The sequence below is a fragment of the Notamacropus eugenii genome, chromosome 2 (genome assembly GCF_028372415.1).
Source record: "Notamacropus eugenii isolate mMacEug1 chromosome 2, mMacEug1.pri_v2, whole genome shotgun sequence".
NCBI classification, from domain to species: domain Eukaryota; kingdom Metazoa; phylum Chordata; class Mammalia; order Diprotodontia; family Macropodidae; genus Notamacropus; species Notamacropus eugenii.
In genome coordinates, this window is record NC_092873.1 from 392,087,681 (window position 1) to 392,103,432 (window position 15,752).

Here is a 15,752-nt window from a genome sequence, read left to right on the forward strand (position 1 = left end):
ATCTATTTATAAGGTAAATCTATTTATATTTCTTATGGGAATAATAAATTCAATTTCAAAATCACTAAAAGAATTTTCAGGCAAAGGGCTAGCATGTGAAATATGATAGAACTTTAAGTATGATATTACAGCAGTAATTTACCCCACCATAAGCCTAACTTTCAGGACACTGGCTTCAGCTAAAAGAAGAATCCGATAAAGACGATCCTGGAGACCTAGAGGTATCAGCCTCCTAATCAATGGAGAAACCAAAGTTACCTTGAGTCTGCAGTCCATCAAAAGGCTATAGCAGTTCTGTATACACGAAATGGACACAAAAGGTTACTGGGCACACAGAGATATGGTCACTAAGCCAGGTGATTGGCACCCTCTTTGATTTGCCTAGACCTTTAAGACTAGGAACATCTGCCAAGGTGGGTTTGACCAGGGAAGATCTAAGTCATCCCATTTAAAGGCTGCAGTTCATATAAAACTTCTCTTTTAAGACGCTCTTTTTGGTGGCATCTGGGATCACAGTCTATTTCTGCTCCATCTGCTTCAGTGTTTTAGTTATTATTATTTATTTATACTCAGCCTCTCTCACTTCCTAATCCATCTTCTTAATGCCCTTTGTGATGCCACTTTGGTCTGCTGCCCCAACCGATTCTGTTGTAAGTCCCTGCCTGGGACTGAGGCCTTATTGCTTCAGTCGAGCTAGTGATCTAACCAGTTTTGATCTTGGTCTTTCTCCCTGCTTCTCAGGTAAAGTGCTCTATTTCAACTTTCTCACCAGTCTTTGTATCCTAACTGAATCTTTATTAACCCAACCTCTCAACAAAAAGGCAACAGCAGTTCCATTCTATTAGAAATGATAAATGATTAACTAGAAATGATTAAAGGAAAGGAGGAGGGGCAATTTCTAAATTTTGCAAGTTAGAAACAGGGATAACCTGACTGGATGACTGAGAGGTCAAGAGCAATACTCAAAAGTTGGAATGGTACTTTTTTTTTAATTTCTAGGAAGAAAAAATAAATCACTTTGTAAAGAGTACAAAGGGTGGGACTAGATGACCCTTTTACTAGATCCCTTTCAATATTGGATTCTGTAATTCTCAGTCCTAGGAGGACAGTTAGTTACAGAGTGCTATAGGACTGCCTTCCATCTTAGCCAAGGTTTCGGTGCATCCTAAGCATCCAAAAAGTCACATTAGAATTTGGGGAGGAATTAAAGATAATCTAATCCAATCCCTTAATTTATAGAATTGGAAGCTGAAGTCTAGAGAAGTCAACTTGCCAGTTGTTAAGTGATTTCATGATTTCTAATCTCTTCCTTATAAAAGATGTACTCTATGTTTTGTGATTCTCTATGCAGTGGATAGATTCCTAATTTCATAAAGGAAGTCAACAGGAAAATAGAATTAACACCATATTTATAGTAAATTTTTCTGAAATGTATTTGCTCTTTAAATGAAGAAATGTCTATTTGTCATTTACCATCTTTAGTAATATGTACTTGGAATTGTTCTCATAAATAAAATTAATAATATTTATATACCAGAATTTTATAAAAATTATTTTTCTACCATTCAAGATCAGCCCCAATATCATTAAAATAATTTAAAGTAATTGAAAGATCAACACTTTAAAAAACAAACACACTTCAGATGCAGTTCAACATTCAAATATCAGAAACTTTCATTATAAATCTAAATAGCAAAGGGTTTCAGCATGCCCACCTTACTATTTGGCAAATTCTCATTGTGAAGAGGCAAACAGTAAATAATCCCCTTGCTTTCTTTAGACATAAACAGGGTTGAACATGACTCATACCTCCAATGACCCCTTTTTCTTTGATCAGCTCTGTTGTGCCATTGGATAGATTAGATGCCATCACCTTGGATGTATTAATAGATTCCAACAGGGAGACAAATTCTAGAAAATTGGATTCATTTGGAATTTGCCCTTCTTTAGCTTCCAGGTCAGATTTAGAAGTTGGCAATGTCTTCTCCTTATCACTTGGGAGTTCGGTGGGTGTTTTACTTAATAGAACATCTGTCCCACTATCCACACTGAGGACACGGGCAGGTCTTTTTTCGTGGGCTGTTTTACAAGATGATGGGTCAAGACTATCCTGCCCTTCCTTGTCTGGTTCCATTTTGCAGGTCAGAGTAGATGTCACCAGAGGAACTGTTTTTGAATCACCGTTTAGGGTATCATTACGTTCCTTTGCTGCATTGTCCAGCTCTCCAGATTCATAGCCAGAGCATGGATTAGAAGAGATGTCCACCATTAATCTCTCTGGAGTCTTTTCTCTTTCACTGACTTCTGGAAAAGCATCATTTTCACCATCTTCTGACAATTCAAAGGTGATCACAGGAATTCTGATCTGCTCGTTGTTTTGAGGATGGGTTACATCTGTGACAGATGGGTGAGCATCTGACCTTGCTCCCATTTTCTCTGTGCCAATCACTTTCAGATGCAGGGAATTTTCCAATTCAGTCATGGAATTGGGAGTACTGCTCATTGTGATAACTATTTTGATGGGTTCATGCAGACTCAGAGGATCTCCAGGGAGAGAACTATCAACAAGAGTTATGGCAACTTCACTGTCTGAACAGTCATCTTCCTCATTTAAGGACTGATCTGCCTGACAGGAATTGTTCCCTGGCTCTTCCTCTGCCTGTTTGGGGATGATAGTGTTACACTGAGGACAGCTGCTGCTCAGGCTATCCTGGGGGGATCTGCTTTGTAATTGTTCTCTTTTTGAATCCTTTGGCTTGCTGAAAGGCTCTGTGATTAGTACTGAATTCTCACTTCCCCAGGGTTGAAAAGTAATTCCAGTTCCTAGTACATCGCATTGAGACAAGGAGAGATGTGGCAACTTTTTCATCACCTCTTTGCCCACCAAAACATCCTCTGATCTGTGGTGGTGAGGAGGCTGTACCTTTTCTCCTTTTCCTCTTACTTCATTATTGATCGCTGCTTCCATGGCAACTGGCTTCATTAATATTGCTGCTGCAGTCACAGTATCTGACATGTTTGTTGTAGAGACAGGTAAATTTTCTGTCTTGATACAAGGTGAGGTAGATGACACTGGTGCTACAGGCTGATCTTCTGATAGAATGACACCTGGAATAGATAAACAATATGTCACCAGCAGCATCCACTGAAAAGTCACTGACCAGCACCTGAAATACATAGTGTCCCAACTCACCAATCACTAATGAAAAGTAAAATAGACCAGCACCAAAGACAGGTGGGAGCTTGAAATGGAGGAAAGAAAAACTTCCATCATGAAACTGTTTTGAAATTACCATCGCTTTATTTCATTCCAGACACCCAGTTTTGTACCTTATGGCACTTGGTTTTTGTTTCATGGCTGAATCTGAAGGAGACTAATTATGACTTGCAAATTTCTATAAATGTTTCATAGAGCATACATAGCACTTCCACATATGCTAACAAACACATTCCTTTTGGTGATGAAAACTGCCTAATACCAAACTTATTCCTTTCCCCCAAAAGCCAGTTTTTCCTGCTGAAGAGAAAATTCTATGACTATAAATGGTGCTAAAATTCTCCTAATCTCCCAAGTGTAAAACCTAGGTAGCTTAAAACCTAGGTAGCTTCACTGATTCTAATCTCTTCCTTCAGCTCCACCAAGCACCTTAAATTCTTTCTTCTTGCTATTTCTCATATTCGTCCTTTTGTGTCTTTTTTCACTTTTTCATTTACATTTACCATAGTTTAACTGAAAAAAAAAAAGAAATGAAGTCAACAAAGCAAAATCTATTGCCGGTCTTGGAGTCAGGAATACCCGAATTCAAGTCTTGCCTCTGACATTCTAGCTGTGTAACAACAGGCAAGTTATTTAACCCCTGAGTGAATTAAGATCAGTTATCCCTTCCACATGGCAAGGGTGAAGGGCATGGCACCTTTCTGGAAAATCCACATAGACATAGAAAATGTCTGAATTTTTTTTTCACTTTCTTTTATGAGGTGCTCATAGTGCCTTATTGTAAAATTTGGATTGATATTATACAGTGCTATTCATATATTTTATGCATTTCTGAGTTCTTAAACTTCTGTGTCATTGATGAGGAAAGTTGCAATGTGGAATAGATAACTGTAACTCTTTAAGACTCTAAGTTATTGATGAGGTGACAATTTGAATCAGATGAGGGAGTTTCCACACTTGAAGTCCCTCACACTGATTAAATGACAGGTTTGATAACAACAAAAACTCAAGAGACAGGCTTTAGAACTTCAAAGTTCACAAATCACTTTACATAAATTATGTTATTACATAGATCATATACACAACATGAGCTTCAAAATAACTATGGGAAATGCTACAGGAAATAATATTACATTTTACAGATGAAGAAATTGAGACTCAGAAAGGTTAAATCTCTTGCTGATGATCCTTCGGCTAGTGGCACAGATTGGATCTGAACCCAAATTTCCTGACTCCAAGTTCAGCACTCTCTCTACTATGCTATATTTTATCAAGTACCTATTATAGGCAAGGTGCTATCCTAGCTACTAAATTTCAGTACTATCACCTAATATTCAAATAGGAGTCACCCAGCTGGATTCATTATCTCGTCTATTAGATTAGATTATTACTTGATTAGATTCTATTAGAATTTATTTGTACCCTGATTCCAGATGAATATTTATAAATTGCACTTAAAGCACTACTTCCATCATCTCCCTCTCCTGAACAAAATCATTCAATGTCTCCCTGTTGCCTATAAAGTCCAAACTCCTTAGTTCAGCATTTAAAGTCCTCCATAGTTTTGCCCCTATGTTTTTGGTATTATCTCCCATTAGTCTTCTAAATATCTTCTCCACTGTAGCCAAGCTTCTCTTCTAATAACCTTCCACCCTCACCAAATGTATTGTTTTTCTGCACTTTCAAATATGTTATTTCTTTTATATGGAATTTGTTTTCTTCATTACTTCTCTATCACCTGTTGATATTTAATCCCTTTAGTGCACAGCTGAAACCTTACTTCCATAACTAAGACTTTCCTAGATAACAGATTCTCATTCTTTCTCTCTCTCCCTCTCTCTCTGTATCCTCCTCTCCCTCCTTTCTTCTCCCTCCCCATTTCCCCTAAAATCCTAAATCATTTATTATTTGTAGGATATCACTTGGCATTTATATAATATTGGCTGTTATAGTTACTTTTCACCAGTATGCATTTTATATCACTAACTAGCTTATAATCAACCAACAAGCATTTATTAAGAACTTACAATGTGTCAAGTACTGGTCCAGTGCCAAGCACTTAAAAACAAGGAAATTCTCTTATCTTCTCTCATCTTAAACACCTAGAGGACAAGGACTGTGTTTGATTATTAATTTTTTGTCAGCTACTGCTACTTATCTGTGACGCTGTACTCTAGGGGTGAGAGAAGAAAATACCTTAGAAATATGCTCTGGGTGAGATGTGGGATTTTGTTGTCATTTTTGTTGCCTTACCTTGTATCTCAAGTGCTTAGCACAGGTCTTGGTCCATAGTAGTTGTTTAACCATAAAAATCATATTAATAACTAAACATTTATACAGCACTTACTATGTTCCAGGCACTATACTAAGTGCTTTACAAATATTATCTTATTTGACCCTCATAGGTGCTAGCTGCTATTATTATCCCACTTTTACTGATGAGAAAACTGAGGCAAATAAAAGTTAAATGAATTGCTCAGGGTCACACTGCTAGTAACTGTATAAAGCCATATTTGAGCTCAGGTTTTCTTGACACTGGATCCAGTTCTCTATCCAATGTACCAGCTAAACTGCCCCCAAATGAATTATTCTTATTAAAATATTCATATCAATTATTGTCAATAATTATTAATTGATAGTTGTCAACTAGTTTGGCTTGACTTGTTGAGGTAAGCAAAATCTGGGGACAAAATATAATTATGGGACATAACCTTAGCTAGTTGACTCAACCCAATGAGTGAAACAATTAGTGTAAGTTCTACAGATCTTCTCCCAGAAAACACACCCACACATGCACACATGATGAAGTTCTACAGCTTGAATCTCATGGAAAGAACATACAAAAGTGACACAGAATGCAAGATCATTATGAGAAGTTAATACCCCTGTAGAAGTTAGAGCTACTTCTGACTCAGTGCCAAAATGTGTCTTTTCTTCTATGTATTTAAATGATGGTCCAATGCAACTAGTCTAAACAGTCACCAGTGACTGTGAAACCACCATTGTTTTTTAATCATTTTCCACAACTGAAGCCAGATCATTCCATTCATCCACTCAAATATCCATTCAACAAACACTTATTAAGCACCTACTATTTACATTGTCCTAGGTGCTACAGGGGTGTTTTAGATTATAAACAAAACATGGTTCCTGACCTAATGAAGGTTACAGTCTAGAAGCTGGCTAAGACACAAAAATGGATTACTGTAATATAAAATATTTCATGAAAAGCGCATTAAACTTCAGAGAACTTTATAGTGAAGCACATTTTCTGTGTCTCAGGAGAGAGGTATTGGACAATAGATATGGAATGAGACTGTGTTGATTTGTTTTGCCTCACTGTTCTTTTTTTGTTATAAGGGAGCATGCCAATTGGGGGACTGTAGGCCTTGGGAATTGGTGGTGATGTAAAAAAAGTGAGACATTAAGAAAAGATTCTTTGAAAAAAAGTGAATTAGCATTTGGTTCTGTACCTTCGTATGTGAGAGCCAGGCTTAACGTAGAAAATGGCATTTGGTTGTACTTTAAAGAATGGATGAAAATTTAGTAAGGAAAGAGGGACAGGGAGGACATTTTAAGCATGAGGAATGGCAAGAATAAAGGCATGGCAGTGGGAGAGTTCAGGGTTTGTTCACACAATATATGGTCACAGACAGACACCCCTACAATGCCTCCTGGAGGCATTTAGACAGGCTCCAGACACATTTCCTTTACTACCCTGGCAAAACAACCTTGTTCTCACAGGCACTCTCTCTTCTTAATTCCCCCTTGAAAACTTCTCAACTCTTGAGCCATAATGAAGTCATTTACTGCCATTGCTACTGGAGAAAAAGTGTGTCAATCTACTCCCCTGTGGCACTGCTCACCAAAACTGTAACTTTCCAAGCCTCTCTGGCCACCACTCCCTAACATGTGTTGTTTCCACTTATTAGAATGTAATCTTCTTAAGAGCAGAAACATCTTTGTTTTACATTTGGATCCTTAGTGGTTTGCACATAGTAAACACTTCATAAATCCTCATTTATTCTATTTACTCACTAAGAGTCTATAACTAAGAAGCTCACCTAGGTACTATCCTTTGCTTTTCGATCATTTTCCCTCTTTTTCCTTTCACTCTTCACAACCTGATAGGCATCAATTTGAAGTCATCCCCAGATATTCCTTCTGCTGAATGCTCTTGTAGAAAGTCATACAACTGTGATAAGTCCATTGTAAATTAATATATTTAATCTCAACAGGATCCCTGGTGCTTCAAGGTAATAATTTTATTTTCTCCCAACTGACCCTCTGTCATGTTCCCTACAGTGACTACCTTCTGTTATCTCCTTGACTCCCAATTCTACCTCTATCTCTCTCAGTAGATGACATCTCCTACTTTATAGAGAAAATTAAGACAATCTGCTTTGTTCCTTCTTCCTATTTTTTTTTTATTTTAGATATCTCCAAAAATAAATTATAAAGAAAATTATTTATAAAGTGCCTGCTCAGTGCTATCTAGGCCCTGGGGATGCAAAGACCAAAATAGAACAGTTCCTGTCCTCACACAGCTTATGTTTTGTCAACAGCAACTTATAAAATATACACATGATAATTCTTTTTGGGGGAGGAGGGGAAAGTTCTAGTAGCTGAAGGAATCAGGAAAAACCTCATGTAGAAGATCGAGCTTGGACTGAGTCTTGAAGGAACCCCAAGGATTCTAAAAGGCAGAACTACAAGAGTACATTCCAGACATAGAGGATAGCTGATGCAAAAAAGGTCCTGGAGTCAGGAGATGGAATGTCATGAATGAATAACATTTTCAAGGTCAGTTTGGCTAGACATTGTCAAGTCACATTAAAATATGGTGGGCGCTAGACCAGCAGTTGTGTCTCATAAGGATCTGGCTCAATCCAGAAGGGGATCTACCCCTTCAGCAGAGATAGCATTCCTTGAGGGAAGCAAATCTAGAAGAGCAATGGGGTGACTCATCTGTCACTGATGTCACATCCTACAGTGAGCTTCCAGAAATAGAACACAGAGTGTTCAAGTGGTAAATCCTCTCCCCTCCTTGAATTCTGGTTCTCTCATCCCTATATCTCACCTTCTCTCTGGCTCCTGGTGTTTGCCACATGACCCACTGAGAATTGTGCCAATGAGCTGGCAAAGAGGACCATGACAGGAAATCTAGTTATTTTAATGTCTTAATACTGGGATGAAAGACAACTGATTTACAGAATAAAATACACACATGATCTATGTTGTAAATTCAAATCTCTCAAACTCAGGCCTGGGCCTTCCTTCCTAATTTATCTCCCACAAGTCTCCCTGCAGGTAATCTTCATTCTAAGGTTAACAGAAAGGTTAAATGATTCATTAGTTGCTACCAAACAAGTAAGCAAGCAAATGGATATGCCAATGGATATTACCATATGCCAAACACTGCTGGGGACAGGAAAACAAAAATGAAAGTCTTGCATTCAAGGGACTGACATTCTAAAGAGAAAAACATGTACATCCATAAATACAAACAAAGTAAATGCAAGATTATTTGGGAGGAGAAACTTGAGCAGCTGGGAGGAGCAGGAAAGATACCATCGTCCGTGCCTTGAAGCCTCTCCCCCTTCTCTCCATCCCATCCAAATCCTGTCCTTCATGCAGACCTTGCTTTAGTTCCACCTCCTCTGTGAAAGTTTTCTTTACTGCTCCCGTTAAATGTGATCTCTCTTGCCTCCAAAGTCACAGCACTCATTTGACTGTATGTGAAGCTTTTTGGTTGTTAACTAATTTTTACATTTAGCTTATCTTTGCAGAGACTCTAATCTTTTAAATATCAGCTTCTATCTTATGCCTTTTCCTTTTTCCCACATGTTTGCACAGTACCTTTAATTAATCAATCAATAAGCAAGCATTTATTAAGTGTCTCTCAGGCTTGTGTATGATTCTCAATGTTTGTGAGGCATGGCTCCAGTCATGGAGATGAAAAGACAAAAATTAAACATTCTTTGACGTTAAAGAACTTACTTGCCATCAAGGGAGACAATGGATACATAAATAGGAAACGCATACAAAATAATTACAAAGTAATTTTGGGAAAAGGAAAGACACTAGCAGCTGAGGTGGGGAGGATCAGGAAAGGCTTCACGTAAGTGTATTTGAACAGTTATGAAGAACAAGGTATCTTAAAAGGCAGAGGTGAAATGGGAGTATGTTCTAGGCATGAGGACAGACAGTGTAAAAGAGAGAGGATGGATTACCATGGAAAGAACATCAAAAGGTTAGTTTGGTTGGAACATAGAGTGCGGGAAGGGTAGGAGTGTATAATAAGGTTGAAAATGTTGGCTTGGGCCAAGTGGTGAAGAGCTTTAAAAATTATACAAAGGAGCTTATGATTGATCTGAGAATCAATAGGAATTTATTATGTTTACTACTATGTTCCAGATGTTGTGTTACATGCTGGGGACATCAATACCAGAAAGGAAGGAAGGAAGAAAGGAAGGAAGGAAGGGAGGGAGGGAGAGAGGAAGGAAGGAAGGAGGGAAGGAAGGGAAGGAGGAAAGAAGGGAGGGAGAAAGGAAGAGAGGGAGGAAGGAAGGAAAGAAGAATTCTTACTTTGAGTTTACATCCAATCAATTAGGAAGTTACTAAATTAGTCTAGATAAGAGATGATAAGGGAAGGAAACAACAGGGTGGTTTTGTGAATTTGGAAATGGCGGCAGGGGGAGATGTGAAAGATAGTATTGGAAGTAAAAAAATAGCAGAATCTGACAACTGACTAGATATGTCACATGAAGGAAAAGGATGAGTCAAGGATAACACTAGGGTCATCAACTTGACTAACTGAAAGAATAGTGTCACTGTTGATGGAAAAAGAGAAGTTTGGAAATTGGGAATGGGTTCAGTGGAATATATGAGTTCTTGTTTTAGATTTGATGAACATATGGAATATTCAGTTTGAAATATCCAGTAGTCAGCTGGAGTTGCAGGAATGGATCTCAGCAGTGGGAGCTGATGAAATAAAACGAGACAGCACATAGAAAAAACAGAAGAGAAGTCACAACAGAGCATTACACATGGTAGGAGATAGGTAAGTGTCCTCTGATTTGTCTTTAATTATGTGCTGCTTTGTGACACATCTTGAAATAGTGGTATGTTCAAAAGATTGCTTCTAGGGTCCTCTGTGATCATATCATTTTCCAACTTCTCCATTTATTTTTAACGTGAGAAAACTGTGGCCCCAAGAAGCTATATGACTTACCTAAGGTTTCAAATATTTAGAGAGCATATGATTGAATTAGGATTTTAACTCAGGAATTCTGATTCCAAATCTCCTGCCCCATGCTGAGACTATTTCACACATGCATTTCTTCTCTACCTAACTACAATAGTTAGTACATCAACTATTTTTTATATTACTTTGCAATCCTCCCAGGGCCCAAGACAGCATTGGATATATAGCAGGGACTCATTAAATACTTGTGGAAAGACTCCTGAATACAATGACAGTGTGACTGGCTTTGATAAATGTTTATATGGATCATTTTAAAATAGCATGCAACCTGCTATTCAATATTTTTAATCTTGCCATCAGTTTTCTGTTGGAACAACATAGTTGACTTTGATGACAATAACATGACAAAGCTATGCTGTTAATATGTACTTACATGTTAATGTTCTATTTGTACTGATGATACGAGAACCTGACCCCTTCCCCAAGATCAATGAACTGATAGGCTTCAGTGAATTTATTCTTTTTTTATGCAGCTCTACTCAAGGATGTGACAAGGAAGTTGGTGAACAAACATATTAGCAGTCATTTGGGAATAAGATCTTCTACCTTAACAGACTACAATGTTCCATGGTAGAGTTTGAAAGATTTATTAAAAAATCAATGTATGCTATGAGTTTGTCCCAGATATAAATATATGCAGTGAAATGTGAACTTATTTTGAAACTGTATATATCTGTGAATTGATGACCCATAAAATATTCAGAACTTGGACTTACATTTACTTGAGAAGAACTACACACAAATAAAAATCTTCCCTAGATATATAAACAGAGGGAAGTGGCCCTTGAATCTTATCTGCATCACGCTGAAAATCAATGCACTCGCTCACACGTTCATACCAAAAAGGGAAGTTATGTTAAGAAAACCAACATGTCCTCTGGTCGTAGGAGGAATCTCTTTTCAGTTAGTAACTGGTACCATTTGAGAACGAACTGAGGTACACTGAAACAAACTGCTTTTTTAATGAAATGAAGGAAGACAGAGCAAACATTTGGAGGTAATAATGTTGGGAAGGATGAACAATTTGGGATCATAAAGATTCTAAGCTGATGCCTGGGGCCACTAAGAGGTTAAGTCACTTGTTCATGGTCACAACTACTATGTATTCAAAGCAGGACTTGAGACTAGGTCATCCTGATTCTCAGGCCAGCTCTATATCCACTTCTTAATGGTACCTCTCAAGAATGACTTATCTATGAGTTTTTTTTTTAAATAAAGAAAGTTTTCAGAGATAGGTAGAAGCAATAACTTTTTAAAGATGGACTAAACAGAATGCTACATAATTTGTTTCACTCATTTTTTAAAGAAGATGACACAGGAAAAATATTTGACATCAGTGACTTAGTGACACTACTTTCATTTGTCATTGGATGGTGTTTCTGAGGTAATAAGTTTTTTCTAGTGAATTGGTCTAAACAAATTTGAAACTTGAACATGACATATGTAATTTCTGATGAGAAAGGTTGAAACTGAATTTTTATTCATATCATATCAGACTCTGTGACCTCATTTGGTCTTTTCTTGACAAAAGTACTGAAATGATTTGCCATTTCCTTCTCCAGTTCCTTTTACAGATAAGGCATCTGAGGCAAACAGAGTTAAGTGACTTGCCCAGGGTCACACAGCTAGTAAGTGTCTGAAGCTGGATTTGAATTCAAGAAGATAAATCTTTTTGACTCTAGGCCCAGCACTCTATCCACTGTGACACTTAGCTGCCCTTAAACTGAATCATATATATGTGTGTGTATATAATAATAATAATAATAATATATATTTCATGATATATATCATGATATATATTATGATATATATCATATGTGTGTATATGTACACACATATATGTATGATTTATATGAATATATATTTATTATATTATATATGTTTATATAAATATATTATATATAGAAATATATTTATATAAAAATATGTGTAAAGATATATATCTTTACATATATATATATGTATATATATATATACATATAAAGAGCTAAAATAATTATTCCCCACTGAACTCCTCCCTCTCCTGACTCTCCTCCTGATTTTCAGGACGTTGCGTCATGGCTTTCTCTACAGGGCATTTCTTCCTTCCTATTTTCCAGTCCTCTTGTATGTATCATCTTCTTCCATTAAAATGTGATCTCCTTGAGAATAGGGTCTGTTTTATTTTAACCGTTACATTTGTGTCCAGTGCTTAGCACAATGTCTGGCACATAGTAAATGCTTAATAAATGTTTTATTTATCTATCTACCTATGGACAATAAAGACACTGTACCTTTCAGATCTTCAACTGTCTCTTGTGCTGGCAATTCCTATACAAAAGAAATGGAAAAAATCAATATTACTTAAATTGAATATATTTTTATCAGAAGTTTATGAACCATTCATTGAGCAGACGGTGTTTGCAAAGTGCTGTAGGGGGCAGAGAGTGTAGTCCCTGTCATTAACAAGCTTATGAGCCAGTGGGTAAAGCAAGACTATCACAAATATATTCCTATCTACACAATTAATTATAACTGTACAAATATAGAGACATGTACAAAGTATTTTAGGAAGTGAGAAGGAAAAAGGATAGAACAGAAATATGAGAATCAGGAGTTATTTTTGAAGGAATGTATATTGTAGGATTTTGAAGGAAAGAAAGAATGAGGCTCTATGGAAAGAAGGACAGGAGGCATTCTAAGTACAAAGAATTGCATAACTGATCATTTCAAGGTGAGAGAGAGCAAAATGTGAAGTTAAGTTTTTCTTGTCAAAATTGAGAACACTGAAAAGATGTAGAAGAAAATGAAGAAAGTATCTCTCAAATCTTAGTGCAATTTTAAATTTTAACAGCTTGAGAATTGGGAGACATTGTACCTTTATAGTAAGAAGTCAATTTTGTAGAGGCCTAAAAGTCCATGGCTAGCAATTTCAATTAACATATGAAAAATTCCCTGCACACCTATTTCTTCTCTTTTCAGGGCAGAAAAAAAACCCAGTCCTACTAGATAACAACAAAAATAATAATATTCGGCTCCTATATAGTTTTTGGTCTGGGCCCATGATTTTATTGATGTAGGGAACCCCTGAAAGAGAATTCTTTCCACCAATGGAAATTGACACTTGTTCTGCATCTTGAAGTCACATTGCCACTTGGGGCACTGAGAAGTTTTTAGTGACTTCCAGGGTTACCTGGAACCAACCTTGTCAGAGGCAGGATTTGAATACAGGCCATTCTGTCTCCAAGGGCTACTACTTTGCCTCTCATTACATTTCAATCAAATGGACTGCTGGGAAATTTGCGAAGTGCTTTACAGACATCACATTTAAATATTATAATAACCCTCGGAAGTAATTGTTACTGACAATATTATCCCCATTTTACATTTGTAAAAATCGGGGCTCTAAAGGGTTAAACGCAAGCCCACATTCGTAAAAAAAGACCCAAGATGCAAATCTACACAGCATTTACTATATCTAATTCATATCAAAGGTGGCATTTGAGTTCAAGTCTTCTTTACTTCAAGACTGATACTAATGTCTCTGTGAGTCTGTTTTTATTTAACTGGCAGATGCGTCTGTCTTCAAATGAATGTAAATCAGTATACACGTAACAGCACCTCATAGCATAAACCTCCAATATATAGTCTTGTTAAAAGGTGAAAATAAACTTTGAAATGAAGTTAAAACAATTATATAGTAAAAGACAATACTAACCAATAAGCCAGAAGAATGATGAGAATTTATGCTGTGTCCTCTTGAGCTACAGTGAAGTGGAGGGGTAGAGAGATTTTGATTGACCTCTTCTACTTTCCCATTATTGGTCTGTCTATTATTGCTAATGTAAAAATAAGAAGAGAAAAATTAAAGCAGAGATATTGCTAAAGAAGCCATGATAATTTTCATAGTTCTATAACAAAACCAATTTCTCCCAGTCTATTTTGTCATCATATATAACCAGAAACAGGCACTTTATTCTTACTCTTTAGAATTCGAAGGCAAATTCAAAGCACTGAATTAGAAAAGTAATGATCCCAAAGTAAAATAGTCCATCAAGACCAATTTTTAGATCAAACTCTAAGCTTATCATAAATAATCAGGCTGCTTTACTAAAAAGATGTTTCATGTTTATATAATATTGCTAGAAAAAACAAGGGGGAAATATAGAATTACATAGAATTGCACATATTCGTTATATTTGTAACCATGTAAATATAATTACATATATAACTAACATCAGATATATGTAAATGCAGACATGCAGGCTTATTGAGCATAGATTTACAAACTGAATCATCAATGGATAAGGAAAAATGAAACCATCAAAATAAGGATATTGTTTTATAAAATGATTCCATAAGTTGTTATAGTTACCTTGGACTCTTGTGATGAATTATATTTTCACTATTAGCTTCTTTATGTTTACTCTGTCTTTCAGCATTTAAGGAGCTCTTTTGCTGAACCACTTCTCCTTCATCAAACATGAGGTGCAGACGATAACTGATCAACTTGATTACTGTGAAGAATATGGTCACGGAACTGCAGTAAATGAAGATGGTTATTGCATTTGGAGGGAAAGCCTGAGGAAGAAAATAAGAAATCAAGAGGAATCTAAATGCAATGTGTCCCCAACACTATAATTTTCTCAGACTCTGATAATCAAATTTCTTTTCTACTTCAATTCCTAATTATGTGACACTGATAGCTCAAATCTGATTCACTTGTTTTGTATTGTCTTTGCTCTAGAAAAGCATCTAACATGCTAGAAAATAGGGTCCTAACAACAGACAAGGTCATTTTCTGAGATCCAGTCTAGCTACAGATGAGACTGGACACTTAGTGAAGGTCATATCACCCTATGAAACCAAGTCTAGAAGTATTTCTAAGTTGGATTACATAGTTAGAATGGAATAAAACCTAAAATTTAATGACTTCTTCTGGCAGTCTGGAATGCAAAGAGTACAGGAGGAGAAGATGCCAGCAGCTTTCTAAAAATAAGTCAGTCAGCTATTTATGAAGATAAGAAAATTCAGTCAGAGTTATTAGATAGTTAAAGACAGCAATGGAAGAAATGTTAGAGATCATATAACCCAACTCTTTTTTCATACAAAGAAACTGGGAAGCCAAGAATTTATCTGAATTATCTAAATTGACTAGCTAGCATATGGTAGGATCAGGAATAGAACTCAAGACTTTTGACTCTGAGGATAGCAGGATATTGCTCATCACCCCTTGATGTGGGGATTAATACTGATTAGTTTGAGGAATAAACATTTGATTGGCAGAGA

General features: G+C 36.5%; 1 protein-coding gene across 1 annotated transcript in view; it reads right to left on the bottom strand.

Moving 5' to 3' along the window:
* The window catches only part of PCNX2 (pecanex 2), a 395,633-nt gene that overhangs the window by 358,254 nt on the left and 21,627 nt on the right, over nt 1-15,752 (bottom strand). The window contains exons 2-5 of the mRNA XM_072647501.1: nt 14,839-15,044; nt 14,182-14,302; nt 12,758-12,794; nt 1,810-3,108 (exon numbers count right to left, since the gene is read on the bottom strand). Of these exons, the coding sequence (XP_072503602.1) occupies nt 1,810-3,108; nt 12,758-12,794; nt 14,182-14,302; nt 14,839-15,044 (1,663 nt within the window). The remainder of the gene's footprint in view (nt 1-1,809; nt 3,109-12,757; nt 12,795-14,181; nt 14,303-14,838; nt 15,045-15,752) is intronic.